General features: G+C 38.0%; 1 protein-coding gene across 7 annotated transcripts in view; it reads left to right on the top strand.

Moving 5' to 3' along the window:
• Positions 1-5,907: 5,907 nt before the first annotated feature.
• NBEA (neurobeachin) overlaps positions 5,908-12,608 on the top strand; it is a 683,633-nt gene continuing 676,932 nt past the window's right edge. For all 7 annotated transcript variants that reach the window (XM_035003560.1, XM_035003559.1, XM_035003554.1 and 4 more), the window contains exon 1: positions 5,908-6,363. In XM_035003560.1, the coding sequence (XP_034859451.1) occupies positions 6,061-6,363 (303 nt within the window). In that variant the 5' untranslated portion in view covers positions 5,908-6,060. The remainder of the gene's footprint in view (positions 6,364-12,608) is intronic.

Here is a 12,608-nt window from a genome sequence, read left to right as displayed (position 1 = left end):
GTGTGTGTGTGTGTGTGTGTGTGTGTTTCTATTCAAATATATATAATTATTATGATTTTTAAAAAGCAAAAATTATTTAAATAGCATTATTGAATTGAAAATAGCTTTTTAATACTATATTTTTCTCAATGGATATTAAAATAATAAACCTCTCGGGTAGGAGTCCAGGAGTCTACAATTTTTTTTTTCACGATAAAAAGAGTTGTACATACTTAAAAGTGTTGAGAGCTATTGTTGTAGGGTTCCTGTCCAGAACAGAATGAGGTAAACTAGAAAGCAAGCTTAAGTCCGGAGAGCCCTTGGTACTAAGTAAGATAAGGACTCTGGGCTTCATTTATTAGGTAGAGAGAATTACGGGTGATTTTTTGAGCAGATGACATGTATGCACATAGAAATTTTTGTGATTAATAAATTAAAATTTCTGACCACACCATTCTGTCCACCAAAGTGGAGCTTTAGGAAAATTACCGTGTACAGGATGGACTGATAGAGTGAGTGTGGAGACAAGGAGAGAAGGTAGGAAGTGAGCAGGATCTGAGGATGAAAAGAACGAGACGCATGCTGGGCATATTGCTGAGGAAGAAGGGGCAGAGGTATGACTAATCTGATGGTGAACGTGTAAGTGTGTGCATTTGTACATATGTTTATGTAGATATTTGAGGGTATATGTATGCAGTATGGTGTTTGCATGATGTCTAGCTCTTTCTAAATTCAAGAGTACCTATCATTTCTGTACCACTCATTTGATACTTTTAATGTTTTGACTTGTGGATTACACGGAAAATAATTCATTTTGACTAGTCTACTTTTTTGTACCCAGTTGGCCCTCAAATATTTGTTGGCTGGTAAGCATCAACATTTTAGCCGTTCCAAATCTGGGTCAAATTTGTTAACAAATATTGAATTTCTATTTTGTGTCTGTGTTTTCTGCTCAGGAGAAAAAGTAGCCAGGTGAAAAAGGTAGAACTAAGTAGTTTGAGGAAAGTGAAATTAAAATTTGGTGAAGAAATTGTAAAAAGGCGCTTAGCTAGTCTAAATGATTTCAAGTTCCCAAGGCAGGGCAAATTATATACAATGGTCCTGAAAGAGTGCGAAAACTAGATCATGATGAACAACTCTCAGTGGTCTTTGAGAAGTCTTGGAGAAGTACTAGAGAATTAAAGTGCCAAAGGGGAGAAAGAGGAGATAAATTCTTGAAAAACCACAGCAGGTAGCTTAATATTACCTGTAGGTGAGATTACAGAATGGTTCACTCATTAGAAAAGGAAGCAGTAAGTAGTGTCATCAAATTAAACACATTTTCTTGTTTATGTTGTAGTTATTCGAAAAATTGGTAATAATTCACATCTCTTTATAGTTTTTACTTTAATTTTGCCCAGACACAGAGACAGTGAATCTGGATTTCAACTAGCCAGTTGTCAAGTTCCCTTATGATATTCTTCTGCACAACTTAGAGAAACATGAGCTGGTTGTTAGCAGAGGATGGTAGCTATTTAATAGTTGAAGGATTATACCAAATAGGTGCTTATAAACAAATGAGTGATTTTCAAACTTTTTGGTTATGACTTACAGTAAAAGATACATTTTACATGATTACCTAGTAAGCACACATGTACATATGTATGTGTACATATGTGTATGTAATTAAAATAATAGATGCCCCTTGATATTTTCCATTCTGTTTCATTAAACTGCTGTTTGCAGCCTACTAAATCTATTTCATGGCTCACTAATGGATTGAGGTTTATAGTTTGAAAAATGTAAATTGATTTCAATCAGAATGTTTCTAGTGACTATAGAGCTGTTTTTATCCTGTTCCATCAAATATTTGGATGAAGATATAGAAGGACTGTGCTGAAGTCTGAAGACAATACAATAATAAGACAATTTTTTCTGCATGATAAAATAGGATTAAGAAATTCCCAGCAAAATAAATTTAAATGGAAAATTAAATAGAAAAATTGAATAAGATAAAAATTGAATTAATTTAAGTTTAAAAATGTATGTACAATTTTGCACTTTCTGTCTCAAAATCTATATGTGAGGTTTGTGTTGCTGCTTAGCAGCAACATGTCTACAAACAAAATGAGATCAATAACAATGAAACAAAAACCTTGGTGTTTCAGTTGATAAGAATTTTAACATGAGAGGGTAATGGAACTGAAATTATTTGGGAACCTACCATATGCCAAACAGGAATCATTGGTGCATTACATTAATCACTGGTGTCACTTTGCTATAAAACCTAGAGCCAAACAAAACTGAATCGATTTGGGGTTACATTAACAGGAGTTATATTTCTAAAGATTGAGGTTTGGGTAAGAGTTACCTTTTGTTTTGTACTGGCCCAAACCTACCTACCTGAACACTTTTTCAGATAAAGTTTAGAGGGCAGCTAGAAACCCATTCTTTAAAGAACAGGTCAAGAGAATGGGGATATTTAGCCTGGCGAATTGCTGTTTTCATTCATTCATTTTTTAAACACCTTTATTCAGTGTAAATTACAAGCCAGCCATGTTAGGTGCTGAAGACACAAAAATAACCACAGCATTGTGTTTTCCCAACGCCAATGAATGAAAACATTATTTATTGACCCTTGCTACTACATTCGTACCTTAAATGTATTAGTACCTTTTGTTCTTTAATCCTATGAATCTCTAGTTTGGGTTGGATAAACTATGGCTTCGAAGATAAGTCATTTGCCCAAGATTACACAGGTAAGTGGCTCAGGAACTGGAATCCAATTCATGCAAGAAGTTCTACTAAACCTGGAGCATGTGTTCTCAACCACTGTGCAATATTGCTTCTTGATATGTCTTTTGCAATATCAAATCACTATATTGTACACCTGAAACTAATCTAACACTGTATGTTAACAGTACCAAAATTAAAATTAAAAAAATATTGCTTCTTAAAAGTCAGATTCATGGGCTTCTTACCTTTGAAAAACTGTCCTTTGAAAGTAGGGGTATGCATCTATTCAAGTAAAAATGTATGCAAAATTAATATTCACCACATACAATGGTTTTAATCTGAAGATTTAAAAAATGAACATTTTAGGTAGCTTCTATTATTACGTAACTGTCTTTTATTTCAAAATATTGTTAATGCAAACACTAAGCCATTTGTACATTTACAGGGAAATAGGCTTTGTAGGCTAAAAGGAAACAAACCTGCTGTCTTTTCTAAACTTTATGCTCTGGGGGATAATATTGAAAACATATAACTGTACAATTATAGAGACTTGTATGTGGTTATAATTGGTTTTACATGTGTTTATAGGTCATTCAACATATATTGTGTCTGTATACTAAGGGTACAAGGACACATTTATTATGTGCTGGCTGCTGATTTCAAGTAATTCATTGAATTCTCACTTCCCTATGGGATGGGTATTCTCATTCCTGTTAGTGAATGAGGAGACTAGCTCAATAAATTGAGTAGGCTGCGCAGGCAGTAAGTTGTGAGGATGATTCCAAAGCCTATGCACTTTCCACAGTACCACACTGCTTTAAAGGAGCTGACAGTGTACTGGAGAGCGCTTATGTAGAATAAAGTATGCAACAGAAGTAGAGTTTTCCTACTTTGAAAAAGTGATATACTTTTTACCCACTACCTATCTCCACTAAAGGAAAATGAACAAATACAAAATGAACAAATGAGAAAAAAAAACAAAGTGCACACACACACTGCTTAAGAAACAAAACAGAGAAAATTAAAGTGAAAATATTAAAATGACATTAAGCTATTCATTTGGAAAGGAAATAGAAAGTTCAGGTTGTCACTGTCTCTCAAAGCACTCATGCAAGAAATCTAAAAATAGCAAGAGACAGAACCTGCTGCCATATTTTTTTACACACAGCGGGTGAAAAAAAGCTAGTGTGATGATATTTCAGTCTGGATTTTCATAATGAAGATATATCATTTTAGATTTACAAATGAAAATAGTGCTCACAAAAGTAGATAACACTATAAATAAAATATTATAGGCAGTTATATATGTCACAGGATTTTTAAATTATAGCATATCTAAGTCGCACTATTAAAAGTTACTGGTTTTGCAAGTTTTTCAAACAGTTTTGATCATTTAAGCATTTTATAATTCAATTGCTACTTAATATAAATGGACATACCAATTACCACTTCTTTCAAAAGGATTTTTTTTTTTTGTCTAATAATCAGTCATTTTTCAGCGCAAGTTTGAAACAACTAAAAACTAATTGTAAGTGCTGGATTTGAGGAGCTTTGTTATACATAACCTACAGTACCTTAGAATTTTCCAATATTCTGAGAGTTAACTTGACTAGTTGGTCCAGTTAAATATGAGTAATAACAAATTGGGTTATGATAGATTTGTATATTGACTCTCTTTATTTGAGATGACAATTAGAATGACTTGAATATGCCTCCAGATACCGAGTATTTCTGGTGGCTTGTAATATATCTTTATTGAAAAGGGCATATTTCATGAAATATTAAAGAAAATGACATCCTTCATTTCAAAGGAGAAAACAGCAGTCATGCCTGTTTAGTTTTAATTCAGGACTAGCAGCAAGATTACTGTATCAATTTTAATTTACTTAAGCAGTAATATTTTTGTTTTATATTTATGCAGATACAGTAATCTACTTTTTTCACACATTAAGACTGGCCATGAAGATTACCTATATTTTTAGATAATTTCAAAAACCTCTGAACTGTAAGTGACTAAGGAAAAGGGAGGCATCATTAGTTGACATCATACCTGAAAATCGCAAGGGATTTTTGAAATGTGGGATTTGTAGCTCCCACCAAACTGCCCTATCTATAGTGTCACTCAGTGCAGGCTTTTTAGGTTGGTAGGTGAGTTCAAGAGCTGTTTGTTGTTCAGAGCTCCATCCAGAGCTGATCACTGTTTGACAAGTTCTATTTTAAGTCGTGCCTGTGTGTGCAGGTGTCAGCCTCTTTCATGGCTGTAGAAAAAGCCCCATTACACTCCATCCGTATCCTTCCCCGACAACGCAAGATCTTTCCCCATGGTGCGTTTGTTTCTGCTTTGCCAGCCACTTTTTATTTGGGTAATTGGGGGTTGGGGGGGCTAGGCGGGCAGTACTGCGAGGAAGGGCGAAGAGGGGCAGAAAGAGGTCGTCTGCCACTCCCCTACCTTACAAGGCACGTGGCACTGGCAGTGGCAGCTGCTGGATGCAATGATGAAGACGAAGATGATAAACCTCCTCTTAGCAAAAGGATACTGAAGGAAGGAGGCAGCAAAGGCAAGACACACACTCACTGTGTCCTTCCCCACAGGGAGAATCCACCCTCAAGGGAAAAAGTACAAGGAAGCCACTACCCGCCCCGCCTCCCCCAGCTTGCCCCAGGGTCTGGCATTGGTCCCCGTGCACCTGCTCACCTGTCTATCCGTTCAGGGTGGTTGGGGGAGGGACGAGGGGTGTCGGGGTGGGTGGGTGGAAAGAGAAGGAGGGCAGGGCAAAAGAGGGGGTGCACCGAGGGCTCCGCCCCCGGGGCTCTGCGCAAGCGCAGTGGCCGCTACCGCAGGCAGGGGGCGGCAACATGGCGGAGTGAGCGGCGGCGTCGGGGCTTCACAACAACAGTGGTTCCCGTAGCAGCGGCAGCGGCAGCGGCAGTAGCGTCGGCCACAGCCTGAGCTTCAGCACCGGCCAGCGTCGTGGCCAGCTGCTCGCCCCCCAGGGCTTTTCGGAGCGGCGGCCGCATCTCCGCGGGGGGCGGGCCGGGCCGGACGGACTGGGAGGGGGAGAGAGAGGAGGCAGCGGTAGCGGCGGCGGCAGCGGTACAGCTGCTGGGCGGGCACTGCCGCTCGCCGGGCAGCCGTTGGCGGCGCAGCCACCTCCAGGAATAAGCCTGGGAATAACCCACCGCCTCCGCCGGGGACGGCGCCGGAGCGGGCCGGACTGACGCGCAGGCGGGAGCGGGCCCGGCGCCGCGGCGCTGGTGGATGCTGGGGCTCCGAGGCGACGGCCGGGGGGCGGGGGCCGAGGCAGGTATAACGGTACCGGCGGAGGCAGTGCCTCTGCGCTTCCCTTCTCCCCAGGAGGGGGACAAATGGCGAGCGAGAAGCCGGGCCCAGGCCCCGGGCTCGAGCCTCAGCCCGTGGGGCTCATCGCCGTCGGGGCCGGAGGCGGAGGCGGAGGCGGCGGCGGGGGCAGCGGCGGTAGCGGCAGCGGGGGCAGCGGGATGGGAGAGCTGAGGGGGGCGTCCGGCTCCGGCTCGGTGGTGCTGCCCGCGGGGATGATTAACCCTTCCGTGCCGATCCGCAACATCCGGATGAAATTCGCAGTGTTGATTGGACTCATACAGGTCGGAGAGGTCAGCAACAGGGACATCGTGGAGACGGTGCTCAACCTGGTAAGGGAAAAGGCGTGCTCTCCTTCTGCTTCCCGGTCCCCGTAGCCTCCCTCCCCAGCCTCTCGCTCCCACACACCTCCACCCCCGGGGTCGCACACGCAGCGCGTCCCTGGGAGCACCGATCGTCGGGCGGGTATTGCCCAGCGGGTGACCTGCCTGCGCGCAGCCGTAGCCACGCCACCACCCCGCTCTCCTCTGGTCCTCTCCTGCCACCTGAGTGCAGTGCCCAACTTAACACCGCTTATTATCACTTCCCCTGACTATGAGTAGAAATCATTCCTTGCCGTGCAGGTTTTGCGTCGACTTGAGAGTTTAGTTAGGGGGAGAGAAGGCCTCCTTTTCTCTGGGGTTCTTTCTGCCACACTCTTAATTGTCTGTGGTGTCGCTCTCTGAGGATGAAAGCCTTGCCCCTGGAGCCTAAATTCCCCCGTGCTGCTGAAATGTGAGAAGCGCATTAGGTCTAACTTGAGCAGCTGGGGTGTGATGTTTTCGAACGAGGAAAATGATGCAGTTTTGCATCTGCCTTTAAATATATTCAGAGGCTGTGATGGAGAGTGTTGTGGCTGTATCTCCCACCCCCCCTCCCCGCCCCATCTCTTTTTAGGCAGCCTTCTTTCTTTGAAATATTGCCCTGCATATGCTGACCTCTTAGTCTTTTTTTTTTTTTTTTTTGGTGCACGCAAGGTGTTAAAATGTGAGGGCACCAAATCATACAGGTTGGTTTCTATGGTTGCCTTCCGAGAGCGTGGCATGTGGATAAAGACTAAAGGAAAGGTGTTAAATGCAGCCATAGGTTTTGGTTTCTTTCATGATAAGAAAGAGTTACTGCAGAACTGTGTATGACTTAATGTTTTGCGCTATCTACAGAGAGGCTAAGAAGCGTTCAAGATGTCAGGGGAAGGGATGAGCAGAAATAAAGAGCAGAATCATAAATTGCGGATAATTAAGAGTAGTTCATTTTTAATGTTTTGCAAATGCAGTTTTTGCTGCAGCAAAGCTTTTAAAACAGTTTCCTCTGCAATATCTAATCCTTGACATACTGTTAAGGTAGGGTTTTGGAAGACAAGGCTTAAATCAAGAGCGATCAGTTGACTGTTGTATTTGGTGTGGAGTCACAGAAATATAAAAATATGCTTACAAGGGGATTTTATAACACCCATGTAGTCTGATTTTTCAGCCAAGCAATTATTTTTATTTGATCAATTGGAAAACTGAAAGCAAGCTGCAGCTACAGCAGTGGTATCCTGAGACATGGATTAATGTCTATATTTTATGAACCTCTTAAATTCACAGAAAAGTTAAAGCTGCTTTTTTTTTCTTTTTTGCTAGTAAGTCAAGTCAAAGATAGGAGAATATGTATTTGCTTTGTTATATTTTTACTGTTTAAATAGAATACACCTCTTTCTACTCTGTCTACCCTTCAGATGAATCACCACAAAAGTCATTGTTTTGGGGGGAATGTCCTCTCGATATAACCAAATTCTTTTCAAAACAGTAACAGAAATATTGTTTTTTGGTAGTTTTAATTTTAACCAGCTGCAAATAGGAGGTCAGTACTTGCCTTTTTAAAAAATAAGCAAGGTGAAATCTGAAAATATATTAATATGTTAGCAGGTACTGTATTTCTGTAAATTTGAAAGAACACATATAAAGTTTTTTTTTTTCCAGTTTTCACCTAACCAATACCATTTTTACCTTAGATGATGTGATATTAGGTTATTTTAGTAAGTATTTGTATGCTTACTTAATAATTTTAACATGATAAGAGACAGTAGAGCTCTCACAAGCTGGAAACTGATTTGAATGTGTAACCAGTTTGGACTCTGCAGCAGTAGTGATGTATGCCAGATCAGTTCTTAACAGATGGGGTTCTATAGATATACAGTAGGTTATGAAAGGAAGTGAAATACTTCTTTTGAGATAGAAAAGAAATTTAACTCTCTTACAGTGCAGTGAAAATCTGGCGTGAAGTCTCAGTATGCAAACATTATATTAGAGATTAACTTTACTGTTAAGCTTAATTGGAGTAATCAGAAATAAGGTAATACTGAAATGTTATATCCCAAATCCACGTAAGACCTTGTAACTGCATTGATTTTAAATAAAAAAGGTTAGGTTTAAAATTTCTTTGTATGTATTTAAAGGATGCAATAGGTCTTTAAATGGAAACTTTCGGGGAAAAGAATGTATGACAAAGGGAGCTATTTACTATTAAGTTAATTATATTGATTTTGGAATACAAATTGATCACTTGAAGGGTAATATTTCTTGAAATGTAGGTTTAGGGCTTTATCTTTCTAATATACTCATGATGAAAATGTCATGTGAAAATTTAAGCTGATTCTGAAAGTATTTGGAAATCATAGGCATTTAAAAAATAATTACCAAAACTTAGTTCTATTTACTTTATAAGTAAATTGGTAAAACCCATTTAGGGAACTCAGTAACTAGTTAGAAGTTGGAAGCCTCTGATATTATCTCTAAAATGAGTTTTTCAATTTTCAATCTTAAAACATTAAATTAAAAAAGTAGGTAGAAATAGTGAAATCTCTATCACAGTGCCACTTATGACAGAAAAGAAAGGAGGGGAACTAATGAAACTTCAAAGAGAACAGTTTCTACTTAAACAATCTAAATCAATCACCTTTGCCAAAATATTTTTCTATTTTTCCTGTACATTCTTTTATCTCTGGATAATATGAGAATACTAATATTTGATGTTTAGGTGCTATTTCTCTCCTGCCTTGCCCAAAGAATTAAAAGTTTTGCTGAGTAAAGTTTAAGCATGCAGTGAAATATAGAGCTTCTACACGGCCATGGCTGTAATTTTTCTGCTTTTGTTTGCCAAGGTAGAGCTGTTTCCATTATTCAGGTTGGTTGTGAATTTGTCAAAGAATCACCAATGTAAAGAGAAATAAAATGAATAATTTCTGTTGTAGATGGATATTTTTTGCATAATGATACTGATAACTTGAAACATTAAAATATAGCACCCTATCTTTATATTTATAGCATGAGGAAGATGAATAAATTAATTTGTAAATAATGTTACAATGAGAGTATATCATCAAAAATTTTGCAGTGTAGCTGTGAAAGAAGCTGATCATCAACAGACTTTGACTTTAGGAAGAATTATTTAATGTGGCAGTATAAGAGAGTCTAGCTATAGATAAGGAATTTGGTTGCCTGTTTCAGTTAAAAAATAGGCATACTGCTTAATTGAGTGCTTCCTTTGTAAACACCCTTAACATATGTTTATTATAGGGTTTTTCTTTCCTTGAAGTAAATGCTAGGTAAATATCATGTGTTCTTAGTTTATAATATGAAAGTTTCTTTTTATCAAAGATTTTAATATAAACATAGTATTAGAAAAGATAAAATAGAGGATTGATATTTACTTAGTGAAAGAATTCAGGTTTGAATAGTTGTCTTAGGTAGCATTTAATTAAAATTTTTTTTTCACAAATTATTTCCTCTGATAATTTCATTTTTTTTTTTTTACGTGTGAATGGCATATTGTATTGAAAGCAATACAAGATACTTTCCTGGGATTTTGTGGGCTAAGTTCCTTTCCTCTCTTGCATATGAATCATAGTATTTTTGTTAAAAGGAAATTTTTAAGTGATTCTCTTATAATTGAACATGACAGTAACTTTTCTTAGAGTTTTTTCATTTGTAGTTTGATAATCAGAATCGTTTTCACTTTAAAGATACTTAGAATTTCACAAAAGGTATATTCTGCATTTGAACTAAATTTATTTTAAAAATATGTAATTGCATCTTAGAATCATGGAAGTCCTTAGTATTAACAAAACCGCATTTACTTATATTAAGAGAGAATTTCCTGCATTTTAGTTTATATTGACATGTAAGTCTTTTCATATTAACTTGAATTATATTTTATTTTTGCTATTGGGTATTGAAAGTTAAATTAAAAATGCATTTGTAAACATTGGAAGTTACACTATCAAGAGTTCTAGATTTTCCAGAGAAAGATTAATTTAGTCATGGAATGATACTAAAGCAGTCTTGATGAGCCCTGAGAAATGTACAGAATTATTGAATCATTATATTGAACATCTGAAACTAATGTAACACTGTATGTTAATTATACTTGAATAAAAAAAGACAGTAAAGAGCAAATACTCTATAGCCAGTTTATGATCAAGGCATATTAATTTTAAATAAGTATTTTGTATATTGCTAGTCAGTTTTTGGCAAATACCATGCTGTTGAATAAATGTATTTCAGGGTTCTGTCTTTGCTATGCTTTCTCCAAACACAGCGTAGAGAAATTCATTGGTCCTAGCAGACTCACCCCCCATTTTGGATCCCTGATGTACTACTGTATCATAAAATTCAATCATCCACATTTTTGACTGTTTAAGTATTATTTTGCATCAGTTTCATAGGCTTCTAGTTTCTTGCCTGTACTTTTCATATTTTATGCATTGTCAGCGTACAGGTGTCCCCTGCTTTCCAAAAGTTGGTGTTTTGCCATTTCACTTTTATGAAAGACCTATATTAGTATCTGGTTTTGTTAACCAAAAGAATTCTGAAGAGGATTTTTGCTTTTACAAAAAAGCCGTTACTGTACTAGTAATGGGTCTTTTGTTAAAGTGAAGTAGCGTATTGCCAACTTTTGGAAAGTGAGAGGTACTCTTCGCTTTATGCTGTTTCGGCTTTTGAAAGGTTTCATAGAACACTCTACTTTTGGATAGTGGGGGAAACCTGTATCTCCTTATACAAAGACACACCTATCACTCTCTAGTATTGTTATTTATTTATTTATTTATTTTTCTAGTTTTGTTATTTATATGTGTTTCCCCTTCTATGCTGTGAACTCCATGAGGGCAGGAGGCTGTTCTATGCATACAGATGGTCCCTGATTTAACCGATGGTTCAACTTATGATATTTTGACTTTACAAAGTAAAGTCAAATGGTCTAAAACACACGCATTAAAAACCATACTTAGAATTTTCATCTTTTCCAGGGTTAGTGATATGCAGTATCATACTCTCTCGTGATGGTAGGCAGCAAGTCACACCTCCCAGTTAGCCACTGGATCATGAGGGTGAACAACTGATACACTCAGCCATTCTGTACTCGTATAACCATTCTGTTTTTCTGTACTTTCAATATAGTATTCAATAAATTACAGGAGATATTCAACACTTTATTATAAAACAGGCTTTGTGTTAGAGGATTTACCCAATTGTAGGCTAATGTAGTGTTCTGAGCATGTTTAAGGTGGGCTATGCCAAGCAGTGATGTTCAGAATGTTAGGTGTATTAAATGCATTTTTGACTTTTGATGTTTTCAACTTACAATGGATTTATCAGAATGTAACATCATAAGTTAAAGATATATATTTATTTTTTATATTTTTGGCTCTTGGGTAAGTTAAATGCATTTTGAGTAGGCAGGACCCTACTATTAGGCAGTAGAAGACCAGTTTCTCAAATTACAATCAACAGTAAGGTCCAGACCCAAGATCACGAAATGAATGAGACTCATTTAATGTATTGCCTAGTTCTATAACTAGAAATGTGTGTTGAATATGTATGCATTATGTAGACCTTACTACATAGGTAAGTGTTATTGTAAACTGGCATATTGGAAGAAGTTAGAATCTGATAAGAACTTTTCTTTTCAATAAACCTGTGTGTATGTCAAATATATAAGCACATGACAAAGATTATGTTATTAGTAGCAAAGAATACATAAAATGCTTTGAATAGAAATTAAAAAGTATTGGGACACCTGGGTGGCTCAGTCGGTTAAGCATCTGCCTTTGGCTCAGGTCATGATCCCAGTGTCCCTGCTGAGCAGGGAACCTGGTTCTCCCTCTAACTGCTGCCCCCCTGCTTGTGCGCTCTCTCTCTCTCTGACAAATAAGTAAATAAAATCTTTAAAAAAAGAAATTAAAAAGTATTGTTACAATATATCATATTACCAGGAATAGTGAACATCTCTTGTTTTTGTCTGTCTAGCATACATTTCCCTTTTTGATAAGGGTACTGCAGTTGCCTTTGAGGAACCACTTATCTGCCATTCTTAGTTCAGCTGGTTTAGGTGGGCTGGGCATATAACCCAGGCATGGCCAGAATCACTGTGATTGGTTCAGGGTTGAACATTTAACTCAAAGAGAGTCACAGGGTCAGTCGTAGGACTTGTGCTGAAACTCTTTCTGTTGGTGATGCTGAATTGGTAGATTCATTCTATAGTGGTGGGAGCCTGTATT

This window comes from Mirounga leonina, unplaced genomic scaffold (genome assembly GCF_011800145.1).
Source record: "Mirounga leonina isolate KUSES-001 unplaced genomic scaffold, KU_Mleo_1.0 Mir_127, whole genome shotgun sequence".
NCBI lineage: Eukaryota > Metazoa > Chordata > Mammalia > Carnivora > Phocidae > Mirounga > Mirounga leonina.
This window is presented reverse-complemented; position numbering and strand designations above follow the sequence as displayed.